This window comes from Saccostrea echinata, unplaced genomic scaffold, assembly GCF_033153115.1.
Source record: "Saccostrea echinata isolate AGI-Se365-2 ecotype Australia unplaced genomic scaffold, CSIRO_AGI_Sech_v1 ptg000054l, whole genome shotgun sequence".
NCBI classification, from domain to species: Eukaryota; Metazoa; Mollusca; class Bivalvia; order Ostreida; family Ostreidae; genus Saccostrea; species Saccostrea echinata.
Window position 1 is genome coordinate 43420010 of NW_026889803.1, and position 14570 is coordinate 43434579.

General features: G+C 31.7%; 1 protein-coding gene and 1 long non-coding RNA gene across 2 annotated transcripts in view; both read left to right on the top strand.

Moving 5' to 3' along the window:
* LOC133204910 (uncharacterized) overlaps positions 1–14570 on the top strand; it is a 115362-nt gene that overhangs the window by 11422 nt on the left and 89370 nt on the right. The window contains exons 4-5 of the mRNA XM_061340651.1: positions 13291–13321; positions 13541–13597. Coding sequence (XP_061196635.1) covers positions 13291–13321; positions 13541–13597 — 88 coding nt within the window. The remainder of the gene's footprint in view (positions 1–13290; positions 13322–13540; positions 13598–14570) is intronic.
* On the top strand, positions 199–5965 carry LOC133171774 (uncharacterized). The gene is made up of 3 exons (XR_009718866.1): positions 199–218; positions 4671–4776; positions 4971–5965. It is a non-coding gene; the product is annotated as an uncharacterized LOC133171774 (long non-coding RNA).

Genomic DNA, 14570 nt, shown 5'->3' on the forward strand with positions numbered 1-14570 from the left:
GTCATCGTGTTGATCAGGGTATCGGCAATTTTCCTTACTACTGACATCAGTATGGTCTATGTCGGAAGTTTAGCTTCTAAGTTAATCCACCGGAATCCAAGAGTAAGCCCTCAGAGAGGAGTTGCAATCCGATTGTGTCAGCTTACTCAACTTGGAGAGGGAAGATAATGTACCGGCGCCACCGGTACATTTGGACAGCTGTTTGAACAGCTTGATAGGTAGGATTTAATTTAAATTCATTTCTTATATATGGTTATTGATATTTTATACAGTAAAGTATGTATTGGGAAAATTGTTGGGGATGGCCAGTTCCTACATATATCAATATCATGTCCATTTTGAAAAAAAATGACATCTTACACATATATATGTTAGAATAATGTTACTGTGTCTTGGGACAGGCCCTGACCACAGTTAGAATGCCTTCCATATTCCCGCAATGTAGCAGTAAATGGTGGAAACACTCTGAAATGATTTTGGAGAAATTAAATGAAATTGCATTGAAATATAACCGTCAAGTTAATAATAACAAAGTTAACCTTTTTTGTCACAGGGATACCTTTCACCCCCAAAAATTAATGAGTGCGGGACGGTTCCCCCCGAAAGACCATTCGCGCTGAGACGTTTCGCCCCAAGACGGTTCGCGCCGAAGATCAAGTAATCAATTATGTGGTAATTATCACTTGTTAACAGCAATTATTAACTTCTTAATAACTTTTGTACTGTGCTATATTAATCCAATCCATTGGTTCAATCAATAAACCAATTTATATGGGATATACTAAAGACCTGACACTCTGAAGACCTGATTGAGATAATTTTGCCTGTATGGGGGAAATATTAATAGATGATGCATACAAAAATACACTTGTAGAGAATAAAAACTGAGAATTTATCTCTATATCATGCTATATCCCCCCCCCCCCCCCCCCCATAACCACACTAAAATTTTAAAAAAAAATTGTCAGACCTGATTTTTTTTAAATGAATTCCTATTACTTAAAAAAAAGAAGAAGATTTTTCTAAATGACCTGATATTTTTTTATGATGGGAGAAAACAGCAACTCGTGATTATTTTAATGACATGATGATTTAAAAAAAATTTATCTATTTTGATGTAACAGGCATAGAAATGTCACTTGTGAAATTAGTTATATGAAAAGATTTTTTTGAGAAGTATATTTTTGATAAGTACTTATCACGCTTATATAGCATTACTCAAAATCGCAAAGAAAATTGGAGTCAGTGTGCATCCTAGCTATTGAAAATAACCAGAAGTCTCTGATGAGACTGTAGCTCTACTGGTCTGTACATATAACAAAGGAAAAGTAGCACTTGGATTTGAAACTTTGCAACATGCAGCAATAAATAGAATAATGTATCTTAATGTAGTCTACTTGTGCGCCAAGTTATATTGAAATCAGACTAAAACTGAGGGAGGAGTAGCCCTTTAAAGAAATTTCACAGAAATTTCTATTTTTAGTAACCATGGCAACACCATTCATCGAAATCAAAAACTGATGCACTTAATTATGCATCTTAGTGTAGTCTACTTGTTTGCCAAGTTATATTAATATCAGACCAAAACTGAAGGAGAAGTAGCCTTTTAAAGAAATTTCACAGAAATTTCTATTTTTAGTAACCATGACAACACCGTTCATTGAAATCAAAAACAGATGCACTAAATTATGTATCTTAGTGTAGTCTACTTATGCGCAAAGTTATATTGAAATCAGACCAAAACTGTAGGAGGAGTAGCGTTTTAAAGGAATTTCACAGAAATTTCTATTTTTAGTAACCATGGCAACACCGTTCATCAAAATCAAAAACCAATGCACTAAATTATCTATCTTAGTGTAGTCTACTTTTGTGCCAAGTTATATTGAAATCAAACCAAAACTGTAGGAGGAGTAGCGTTTTAAAGGAATTTCACAGAAATTTCTATTTTTAGTAACCATGGCAACAATGTTCATCGAAATCAAAAACCGATGCACTAATTTATGTATCTTAGTGTAGTCTACTTATGCGCAAAGTTATATTGAAATCAGACCAAAACTGTAGGAGGAGTAGCGTTTTAAAGGAATTTCACAGAAATTTCTATTTTTAGTAACCATGGCAACACCGTTCATCGAAATCAAAAACCGATGCACTAAAGTATGTATCTTAGTGTAGTCTACTTGTGTGCAAAGTTATATTGAAATCAGACCAAAACAATGTCTCCCCTGTTGTCAAACTAATCTGACTAAATCTTACGTTGTCCGTGGAAATATATATCTACTGCGGAGGCATACTCCCCATCAAGGTCTCATCTACAGAGAGAACAAACAAACACTGGCAGAAGTTTGAATGCTGCACAGCTATAAAGTGGGTGGTGCTTTTTCTTGATTGATCATGTCACAAATCATTTAGAGAACTCGACAGGTTCTGTATTGTAGATACAAATCTGGGGGCGGAGACTAGTGCTATGCACTCGTCCACCCCCAAATTTGTATCTACGATATAGAACCCGTCTCATTCTCTAAATAATACTTATTGCCCGGTTTGTTTTGCTACATAACCTTGCTAATACACATTCTTTCATTAAAACGGGTCTGTAGGAGAATATCATCTTAACAATAGAACATTTTATCATCATGTAAGACTTAGTATGAAACATTGTCTGTGCTCTCATCATTAATCAATACATGTCCCATACAACAACCATTATTTAATGTGGCCAAATTTAAGGGATTCAGTGGGAAGGCCCGCTTGAAAAATTCTTTGTTTGAGGTTGCCGACCTATAATTTTTAGAGTGGATAGGTAGTTGGTTTTTTTTTTAAAAATAAGTTATTTTTCAGACTTTTATTAGATAACAATTTATAGAGATATTCATACTTCAAGGGTTACTTAACATAAATAAGCTTCACTTGATAAAAACAAAGATAAAAAATAGAACATTTTCAATATCCCGAAAAACTGAAACTTAAAAAAAATAATAATACAAAATGGCTGAAAAAAAAGTTTGGGTCAGGTGCATTTTCAGTGCATGGGTAGGCAACTGCAAACAAATTAATTTTTATTTTAGGCCCCTGGTTTATGGTAATTCAAATTGAAAATGAACATGTAAATTTTACTAATTAAAAGAAGTAAATGCTTTATGTGATAGGTTTTGATTTTTTAGCTCACCTGAGCCAAAGGCTCCAGTAAGCTTTTCTGATCACACTTTGTCAATTGTCTGTTGTTGTTCCAGGTGTCATTGTCATCTTTGTTTAAAACTTTTCACATTTTCATCTTCTTCCAGAACTGCATGGCAAATTTCAACCATATTTGCCACAAAGCATCCTTGGATGAAGGAGATTCAATGTTGTTCAAATGAAGAGCCTTGCCCTCTTTCAAGGGGAGATAATTAAAGATTAGTGAAAATTTAATGAATCTTTCAAAAATCTTCCTCTCAAGAACCACTGGAACAGAAAAGATGAAACTTATGTGAAAGCTTTATTATATAATGTAGTGGGAAGTTTGTTCGGATCATGACCCCAAGGGATATGGATTGGCCGCAATAAGCAATCAAAGTTTTACATATAGAAATATATATGTAAAAAACTTTATCAGTCTTTTTCTCATGAAAAACTGGGCCAAAAGGGTTGAAACTTTTGTGAAAAAGTGGCGGTAGCATGGGGCTTTAATGGGTGGTCAAAATTTTACTTTAAAAAAATGTAGATACTAGGTAACAATCTTTAGAAATCTTCTTCTCAAGAACTAGACATACTGGTAGTATAGGGCCATAATGGGGGATCAAAGTTTCACACTAGATAGTGATAATTCTTCTTTTTAAGAACAGCAAAGCCATGATTAGTCATACAGATACATGTATATATTGAAGAATCCTCAAGTAGTGTAGATTCAAATCTGTTGAAATCATGAACCCCTGGGATAGGGTAGGACCACAATGGGGATCAAAGTTTTACATACAAATATATATTAGACTCAGGTGAGCATTGTGGCCAATTGGCCTCTTGTTTGCTCTACCCATGTCAACATGGCACTAGTCAGAAATGATAACTAAATAACAAAATCAAGTATGGACAGAAAAAAAATCAACCAAGATATAAAAACCACCAAAAAGCTTGATTTATTTAATAAATATATATAATTTTTCAGACAAGGCTGTTTATGCACATTTTTTAACATTACTGATGGTATAATTTGTAAAAGATATATCACTGAAAATTCTATTAGTCTTGTCAAGCAATTGCTGACTTACATTTGACTGGCCCAACAACATTTTTAATCTGAATAGGGTTGTTAAATAGGTATATTTAGTTGTCTTTATACCTATCTCTCTCTCTCTCTCTGTATGTCATATTGCATATAAATCTAGATGAAAAATATTCCTTGTTGTTTTTCAAAATGATCAAGAACTTGTTTGACTGAAGAGATAGAATGAAAAGGGAAGACCCAAAAGTGTTTTATAACAGGTACTGTGAGAGTACCGGGTATTTGATTTTGTAGTTTTAATTTAATCAGTAGCAAGATTACAGAATTCATAACTGGTTACAGTTTAAATTATAATATGGTTAAAACCTGAGACATAAATGATAGAAAATATGGTAAAGATATTTTACAAATTTCATAAGTTAGTAATTTGAATTATATACTTTTGAAATGAAACCCTATATCATTTTCACAGAATGCACAAGATGGTTTGGATCACAGTTATGAAGGAAAAGCTGACAGTATTTCTGAGACAGCAAGAAAAACATCATTGCACACCACCAACTAATAAGACTCCAAAGGTGGGGGACCACATGCCATGCACATGCAACCATTTGAGATTTTACTTGAAATTAATGGATTACATACATGTAAACTTGAGATTCCATGTAAAGTAATTTATAAATTTTAAAAAAAACCTTTAATACCTTTAAATCAATGTAGAACAATGAGTTTTAATGTGGTAAATGATAATTATATGTAACTATTATTTTAGGAATAACAAAGATTAGAGTTTAAAGAATGGATTCAATGCTGGTACTTGGATAAAGATAATCAGGCATGGACTCTCATCTCCTATGGATCTTCAGCACCTTTAGGTTACAGTTTTATATTTCACTAGAAGAGACTCATAAATAAACAAAGGACAGTCAGTTACTACAAAAGAGAAGCATCGGAGATTAGTGATATTTTGTTCAGCATTACTGCATCTTACAAAGATGTAAACTATTAAAATATTGTTTACATCTATCAATTAATGAATTTGATACATGTACCAGTAATTAATAATTTTGATGTGGGGTAAACTGATAAAATTGAATGGAAAACAAGCAGATGACTTGGTAATGATGTGTAAAAAACATCATTCATTTAATTAATACATGCAATTGCATGCAGTTAAAATTCGGTCAAAATTCTTGTGGTGTATATTGAAAGGTGTAACCAAGAGGGAAACATAAAATGATTTTCATATTATCATTAAAATAAAAGTCAAGTTGTATATTATACAATTATTTCTGTTTTTGAGGTCATTATAATGGCTTGCCTAGATGTATGCATTCACCGATCCTAAAGAAGGAAGTATTAATATTGTCCCTCGATGGTTGTTGGATCAATATATTAATCCCCCCCCCCCCCCCAAAAAAAAAATAAATAAATGCAATTTCAATTTTTGTATAATACCATATGTATCATACCCATAGAGTATGGTGTGTACAAAACAAGCGTGACCTTTTGATTTGGCTGTTGGACTTTAAACAAAAAATTTTAGGCTGAAAAAAAACCTCAAAAATGGGATATGATACTGTTTTTTTAAATATGGATTATCTCCCTTTTCAGCTTAAAATTAGAACATTTTACTGGTCATGAAAATATTTTGATTAAATGAAAAGTAAAATTGTGTTGTATTTCAAATTGGAAAATTGAGAAATTTTTTTGAAATGTCAATTTATTCTTACATGCATACCCGGTATATATTCATGGTATGTGTATAGGACATATTTATTGTACTGTAACAAAAAAAGGGAAATTGTCATTTTTTATATGAAACTCATCAATCGTTTTGGGTAAATAATAATCATTTGCTTAAAAATGTTTTTATTATTTTATTTGCTATAGGGTATGGTGTCTATGAAATTAGCATGACCTTTTGGTAGGGTTTTGTAGGGTTTTTTAATTTTTTGATAGCTGAAAATCCTCAAAAAATTGATATTTTGCTGTTTTTGTCAATATGGATTATCTCCCTTTTCAGCTTAAAATTGGAACATCTTACAGGTCATGAAAATATTTAGATTAATTTAGATAAGTAAATAATTGTGTTGTATTTGAGTTTGGAAATGTAAAGAAATTGTGTTGAAATGTCAATTTCCTTTTACATGCATACATATACATGTATGGCATATATTGTACTGTGACAAAAAAAGGGAAATTGCCATTTTTTATATGAAAATCGTCAATTGTTTTGGGAAAATAATAATCATTTGCACAAAAATGTTTTAATTATTTTATTTTCTATAGGGTATGGTGTCTATGAAACTAGCATGGCCTTTTGGTTTGGCTGTAGGGTTTTTTAATTTTTTGATAGCTGAAAATCCCCAAAAAATTGATATTTTGCTGTTTTTGTCAATATGGATTATCTCCCCTTTTCAGCTTAAAATTAGAACATTTTACTGGACATGGAAATATTTTGATTAATTATGAAAAGTTACTATTTGAGCTGTATTTGAATGAGAAATAAACAAAAATGTGATTTATTGTCCGATTTTCTTTTAATTTCATATGAAATATTGATATGTTTGCCTATTTTTAGAGGAAATTTCAGCCATATTTTACCGAAAACAGTTTAACTGTTGCCATGGCAACCAGACACAGAATTGATAAAAAATCATTTTATTTTTTGTAGTATCTTAGCATACTCTACCAACATGCAAAGTTTGAAAAAATTCTGAAACCCCCCATGTATCACCCCCTGCATGATTTTTACATGGAGCCATACTTAACACAGCAACACAAGTTTCATGATTATTCATGATTATTCATGACTCAATACAATTTAAATTCTATAATGATTCAAATTTATTGATATTGAATTTTAAGTACAATTTTAATTAACTGAATGTTCTCCATTGGTAATTGCTTAACATTACCTATTACAATACTGTTCAATGTTTAAATGGAAAGACTAAATAGACAGAAAAGCTTGCTGGATTTTTTTAACATCATTATAGACTAACAGTAATAAGTTGCAAATCAGGGAATTTATGTAAATTTACGTCTTAAAATGCAAAAGATGTATACAATTGTGGTACATACACATTAACATGAATTGTATTTTCTCATGTCCATTTAAGAAATACATGAATCATCAATGTTTTCAAGTAATGATAACCATCACTCACAGTCCACTATGTTAAAAAAAAATACTATTTGATCCCTAAAACTTATAATTTATTATTTTAAAAAAGCCTCCACGCCTATTGCAACATTTTTGTTCATGGGCATAAATGGTTCTAAAATTTACAACATATATATTTATTTTTTTATAAGGTAACATCTTAAAGTAGAAAATAAAAATTGTGAGTTTAATAAACATGTTGCCGATCATCTGAAAAGATATCATATTAGTCTTGTCTATGATGTCAGTTTCAAATTGTGTGCTTGCATGAGAAGATCCAAAACAACTTGGTTCCATAAGAATCATACTCTTGTCAATTCTCCTTCACTGATAAACATAGCTGATTCTTGCTGCTGATTCTTCAGTCTTTTGGGATATTTCAGTTCTAGTTGTTTCTTTGTTAGACCTGTAAAAATTGTACGCTCTTAATGAAAGTTATATTTTAAATGAGTAGACATTGACAAAAAACAAAACAAAAACAAACAAAACATTCAGCAACTATCTTCATAGTTTCAAAGTAGGTAATCTATACGTCTAGTATCCCTGTGATGACTTAAGTTTCAATTTATGTGAATAATTTTGATGTATAAATAGAAACACAATCGTTTTCCCTGAATTCAATAAGCTAGATAATTAAAAAAAATATTAAGTTTAAATACTTTATAAAAATATTTCCAGATAATATCGGTACTTTTTGCCTACTAAGTAATCTGTGAGGACACGGATTGTGTCAAACTCTGTCAACTAACAACACTGTATACATAATTCTAAATCGTATTTTATCTCCCTCTTGTTTCATTCTTGAGAAAAAAGCAAATGCCTTGCCAATCTCATTTTGAAATTTGAACAAACCAAACAATAAATAGGGCCATAAAAATATAATTAATTTAAGAACATATGAAACAACCTTGCAGGTTGTGCACACGATATCCATCCCCCGATTGTAAAGTATAAAACAGATGAAAACTTACTCATGTTGTGAGCTGATGAATGCAGGCGGAACAGTGCTGGTCTTTCTGTGGATGTTGTTTGGATGGTGTGCTTTTAAAATATAACCTCCAATGCAGTCTATATTGTAAATTCTCAAGTTTACAAATTTCTATCGCCCACCGAAAAACAAAAAGGCCGCCATCTTTTTAGCGGGTGGCGAGGCAATTCGTATCAATAATTTTTCACACCCTTTTTATTCAAAGATTTTTTTAAAGTTTGTAGAAACGTTGGTATAAATATAATTAAAAAAGTAAAACTTTATTTAATGGTACCAGTCCACGATTAACTAGGCCTATTTATTTACCATTTTTTTATCAAGGTACCCCAAACAAGAATACATTGTCGGCCAATTAATATTACGGGTATGATTTGAATCGCAACCTCAATCGTTTTTAGAAAACGTCGTTTGATTGGACGCTTCTGGTAGCTGATTTATAACATCGTTACTGATTAGTTAAGCAGTTACGCGAGCGCCAAATTTTCAATAGATTGAAAGGAAGGAAGATGTGCATTGCATTGTCAGAAGATTGTCGATAGATCTAGATTCTGTCAACATTTTTTTAATGGAGTGTTAACTGTTATATTCATCGAAAGGAAGGACTGCCATACAGAAAGCATGTGGTAAGAACATAATTTTTTCATTATTTTGGTTCCAAATTTGTTGATTACGTATGGCACACTTGTTGCACGCATGCCAAACAAACGTGATTAAAAAAAAAAATAACTCGGAGAGAAATATAATTTCAGTTATTGTTAAATGAAATGAATTTTAATGAAATATATTCAAAAAATTTATTTAAAAAAACTTGTGTGTTTTGGTCTCAGAATATTTTTTTTTATATTTTATAATAAAAAATGGAAGGGGGGGGGGCATACACACCCCCATGTGCCCATGGACTAGCTCAAATTGAAGGGAAAAAAAGGAAACTTGATTCTAAATTGAAACTAAAATCATTTTTAAATTTTCTTTACTGATTAGAACAAATTGACTTTGACTCGTCTCTGAGGATTCCTGACTCTTTATAAATTAAAGACCAAGTATTATGTATAAAAGACAGGTAATTCCTATATTTTTTTCTGGCCTCCAGTTGCAGCATCACCACAATTCCCATATTATTTAAAAGTATCCTGTTCCCTGTAATATTTATTTCTATTTGGCATATCATTTATATACATGTATATGTAATTTCAGGGAGAGTGAAATGAAAAACAAGGCCTATTGTAAAAGAGCTAGAAAAAAAACCACGTCATGATTTAAAGGATGGATTTCAATTTTGGATGAATTAGTGAGTGATCCAGCAGACACCCATAGAGAAAAATTCATTTTTGGAATGTCAAGAAGCAAAGTTGACAAGGATAACAAATGCACCACAGGCATCTGACTTACTTGAACGTGCCATAAGAAGAACACAAGCGCTGTTTAAGATTCTGAAACTGATCCAGGCTGTACATGTAATTGTTTAAGAGTGTGTTGGCTAAAAAGCTGTATACATTTATAAATTCAATGAATTAATTTAATACATAGCATTTAGTTTAGAATATTGTAGTCATTATTTATAAATTATCAAATTTTTAAATAGAATGTTTATGTACATGTATTTTGAGGGTACTCACAGTGGTTTTGCCAATTTGGCCTTCTGTCAAATTACGTAATTCAAGAATAATATTCTCAAAAAGTTCCTGAAATGTTCATGAAAGATCTAATGAAGCTAAAATTCACAGGACACTATGATTTCATGAATTCTATAAGGAAGTTCATGAATTTTCAAGAGTAGTAAGTAATTCATGAACAACCCACTATTCTTGAATATTCTTGAACTTGGTTTTCATGAATAAAATTCATGAATTCATGAGTGTCCAATTTTAACTTCATAGGATCTTCATGAATATTTCATGAGCAGATTCAAGAATATATTTCATGAACTTTTCTTAAAAGTTCAAGAATTATTCTTGATACTCTCGCAGGGGATGTTTTCAACGTGGGGGGGGGGGGGATCCAAAATCAATTTTTATTTGATTCAGTATACTTTTAAGAACCCTGCAAATTCCAGGGGGGGGGGCGACCATCTCCCCCCCCCCTTAGATCCGCGTATGAGGATCTGCTTTATACTCACTATGCATCGCACACAAAAATCCCTGACCGTTTATATTATTTGTAAGAATAAACCTGACTTTTTTTTTTTAATAAGACCAGTTACATTTTGAGATTAAAAAAACATGTATGGTACAAACTTTCAAATAGTACACGATTATGCTGGGAAACTTTTCATAGGAATTAATCAGTTAATCGTCACTTGATGAGTGAGTGTTAGATTGATATCGATTTAGGTGTCCAGTGTAACAACGAATTTTGCTCACTATATTCGTTAATTGTTATTATATCTGAAATTAATTATTATTATATATATTATATCTGAAAAGAAGAATATTTTTCCTGTGACATTTTCTCACAGGGGATCGTGGAAAATGTGTTATTTAGCCTCGTCTCTGCATACATGTCCGCAGTTCAATTTCAGGTTTTTTGTTTCTTCGGGGGAAGGGGTGTGTATACCTGAAATAACCTGACCTTAAACAATTTGTATCGAAATTTTCTTGATAAATTGGGTTCACGTAAAACCAAGCATACATGTATATTGAATTGAATTGTAATTATGTTACTCGCCCTGGACATTTTTTCTGTCGCAACTTATGCACGAATTTTACGGAACACTCAAGAAAATTATCATGTGAGAAAATTAACATTAAATCAGCTAGAAAAAAAAAATTACTCGGTGTTTTCTTAATCACTGTTAATGCCGAGTTTGCAGTATTAAAATCCTCATTTCGGCAGTAAAATTTGTTTTCTTTGATCGCTTAAAATGATTTTAAAAAAAAAAATAATAATTCTAAATAGGGACAGAACTCCTTATATTTAAAACATTTTTTCTATGGAGGTAAAATGTAATAGATATATCTGACAGTACAAAACAAAATAAAAGATAAAAAATGAGTAATCGGTCTGTAAATATAGGCCCCCCTATAGTCTTGATCCGCCTATCTACTCTTTGTAATCTTTCGACACGTAACGTCACAATGGTGGAAGTGACGCCTCGGTGTATACTTTTGTGTGTTTATGTAGACAGACGAACCAAGACTATAAAGTTAGGATATGTTTTGTGTTATTCTTCTGTGGGGATTATTTTACGGGGACTCGGTGAATATTTATTGTCGCAAAGATCGTAATGGAATCCTTTCCGTTGAGTGACTCAAAACAGCAAATAAAAGACGAAGGAAGTGTAGAATGTGTGTATTTTTGCGAAAATACACCAAAATATTGCATAAACAACTAACTGAAAGGTAAATTCAATCATTGATTCAACAGCTTCGTGCATTAAAAGAAAAAAGGTCGCATATAACAACAAGAATAAGTCTTAAGATTTTTCTCAAATCTCAGCTTACGTGAGACGAATCTTAAAAATGTTGGTGGCATGGTATTTTAGGAAAATCTCAGGTGAGGCAGAAATCTAAGATTTGAAGTTGAGATTTGAGCTGAGATTTTTACATGTTGGTGGCCCCGAAGCCAGATCATAACGATGAAAATAAAAATTCGCCTGAGCGTTCAGATGATACATATACATCTCAAAGAAAAAATTTAACACAGTCACAGCATCTTTAAAAACAGTTAAGAAATGGAAGCAAGAATTCTAAATTCCCATAGGGTACACAAAAGATGGTGATACAGTTATCACAATTTGGATTTTTGATCTGTGATAAGTTTGCTTCTTATAAATTAATATCGGTAAATTATACAAAAGTAAAAATGAGATTCATAGATTGAATACATTTTGAGCTCAAATGAAAATGGAATATAAGTGTCTCTTTTCATTCCAACATATTAACTGGAAAATAAACACAAATATCTATTTATTTATATTGTTTAAAAATTTTAAATTGCTGCAGGGCATGGCTCAGTTGTATAGATACAGCGAGTAGAAAAAACATAAATTCCTCTTGTTGCAAAAAAGTAAATGTAGCAGTATCACTTTCAGAAGAGATGGCATGCCCATTGAGCTGTACTTGTAATATGATGCATTGAAAAAAATCTCATCTCCAAATCTTTCACAGTACACTTCATATGTACATTTCTGCTGCAATAACTTCTCTCTTTACAAGTGTTTTCAAGTTTCTTATTTCTTGAAGTTGAATTGGTTTACATGATTTTCTTTTTCTTTTGAGGAACTAATTAAAAAAACAATAAATTAAAAATTGCTATAAATATTCTTCCTAAAAAAGTAAACGTAACAAGCTACGAAAAAAATTTCTGCATGTGAACGGTGAATAATGGGATTGAGACATTTATAATGATAGACTGTAATCACTGTAAATAATATAACTTAAAATGGGGAAAAGTACAGGCAAATAAATAGATAAATAAGATTTGTTACTGAGTACTAGATTTATATTTTGCTCAGATCCCTGATCATCCTATTAATCTCCTTCTTTTTTGGGCAACGTAGCTTCATTTATCAGCTTAATTTATTTTAATCTATGGATCATTACATTATACTCAGGTGACCATTAAGGCCCCTGGGCCTCTTGTTTTGGAGATGATCCATGAAAAACTGCCATTAGCTGGTATTCGAACTGAGAGTTTTTCTCAGCCCATTCTCAGTCTCTCTGTCGAGCAGGAAACTTGATAAAGGATGAGAAATAAACTTATATTTTACTGAATTTTCTGCTAATTAAAATATCCACATCCTATTATGATTTCTGCAATAGTATCTTACAAATCATCTACTGAAACATCCGCAAATTTTCTGCTAAAACATTAATATTTTTTCACTTAAATATTCTGTCAATTTGCAAAATTGTCCATTGCCATCTGTGTCATACAGAGAACATTAATTCAGTTAATATTATATTTTTAATATTTGTACATTTTCTCTTTAATTAGATCCCATATGTTATGCCAATTTTTACGGAAGGTAAGTATAAAATATGAATGTATAAACCTATGCATTTAATTTTGGCCTCAATTTTGAACATATTTAATGAAATAAGAACTTTTTCAGAAATTGAAAATATGCCTCTTTTAAAATGTATTTGATTTTCTGGAAATAAGTCGTAAGCTTGAACTTTTACTTCATTAAAAGTGTGATAATCATATTAGCTTACCGGTATACATTTAAATGATGTTTCTGTAGAACACGAGCTCCTCCCACCACCACCACAGTCCAAACAACAGCTCCTCCAGTGTCGGGGTATGTATCGGTATAAGTCATGTGAATGCAAGTGTCAGATCGTGATATTTAATCAATGTTGATGAAAAAATTTTGTGTGAATTAAGATATATATATTAATCAAGTGTTTGTCAGGGCTCTAAATTCCTCCTCATTGCTTGGTGTGACATTTTTTTCCATTAACCAGCTAAAAAGTTTTATAGAAATTTAACATTTTATTTGTATTAAAAACTTTATTTTGCAAGCAAGATTCAGATTCCAACCTTTAAAAAATGTAAATTAAAATCATAAAAAGCCAAAGAAATATTGCAAAATTAAAAAGTTACTTTGATATTGCAAGAAAATTTAGTCAGCCACAGGATTTATGACTGTCTCACAGCAATTGAAATTTGTGTACTTTTCACTTAACACATATATATATTTCTCTGTATACACAAGTGCTGCCCAGGGTTAAAGTTTAAGAGCAGGTCTCATTTCCAAGTAACTACAAGCCCTATTTTGACCAAACTTGCACGGATGATACATCTAAGGTACAGTCCCTGAAACATTCTACTTTCCCATTTTTCCATTCACTCACCGTTCATTCACCATTCGTTCACCATGCGTTCAGCGTTCGCTCTCCGTTCACAGTTTTGCATTCAGCGTTCACAGTGCGCTCGCGTTCACCGTTCACAAAGCTTTCAGCATTCGCTCTTCGTTCGTTCACTTTGCATTCACCTTGCGTTCAGCATTCACTTATCATTCAGTCTTCACTGTCATTCGGAACTCCGAAGTGAAAAGACTTATCTTTTTGTACAGTGTAAGTAAGGATTTACAGCTTTTGCAACTAAATAATAACATATCGTGTTTAAAGAATCATTATTTCATGGGGAAAATTATCTACAATATTTTTTTTTATTGTAATTGTAACTTAGTTTTTAGGTTATTTGTTAATTTACTCTAGAAAATAAATGTTGTTATAAGTATGTACCTATGTAGAACGATGTTGAAAAAT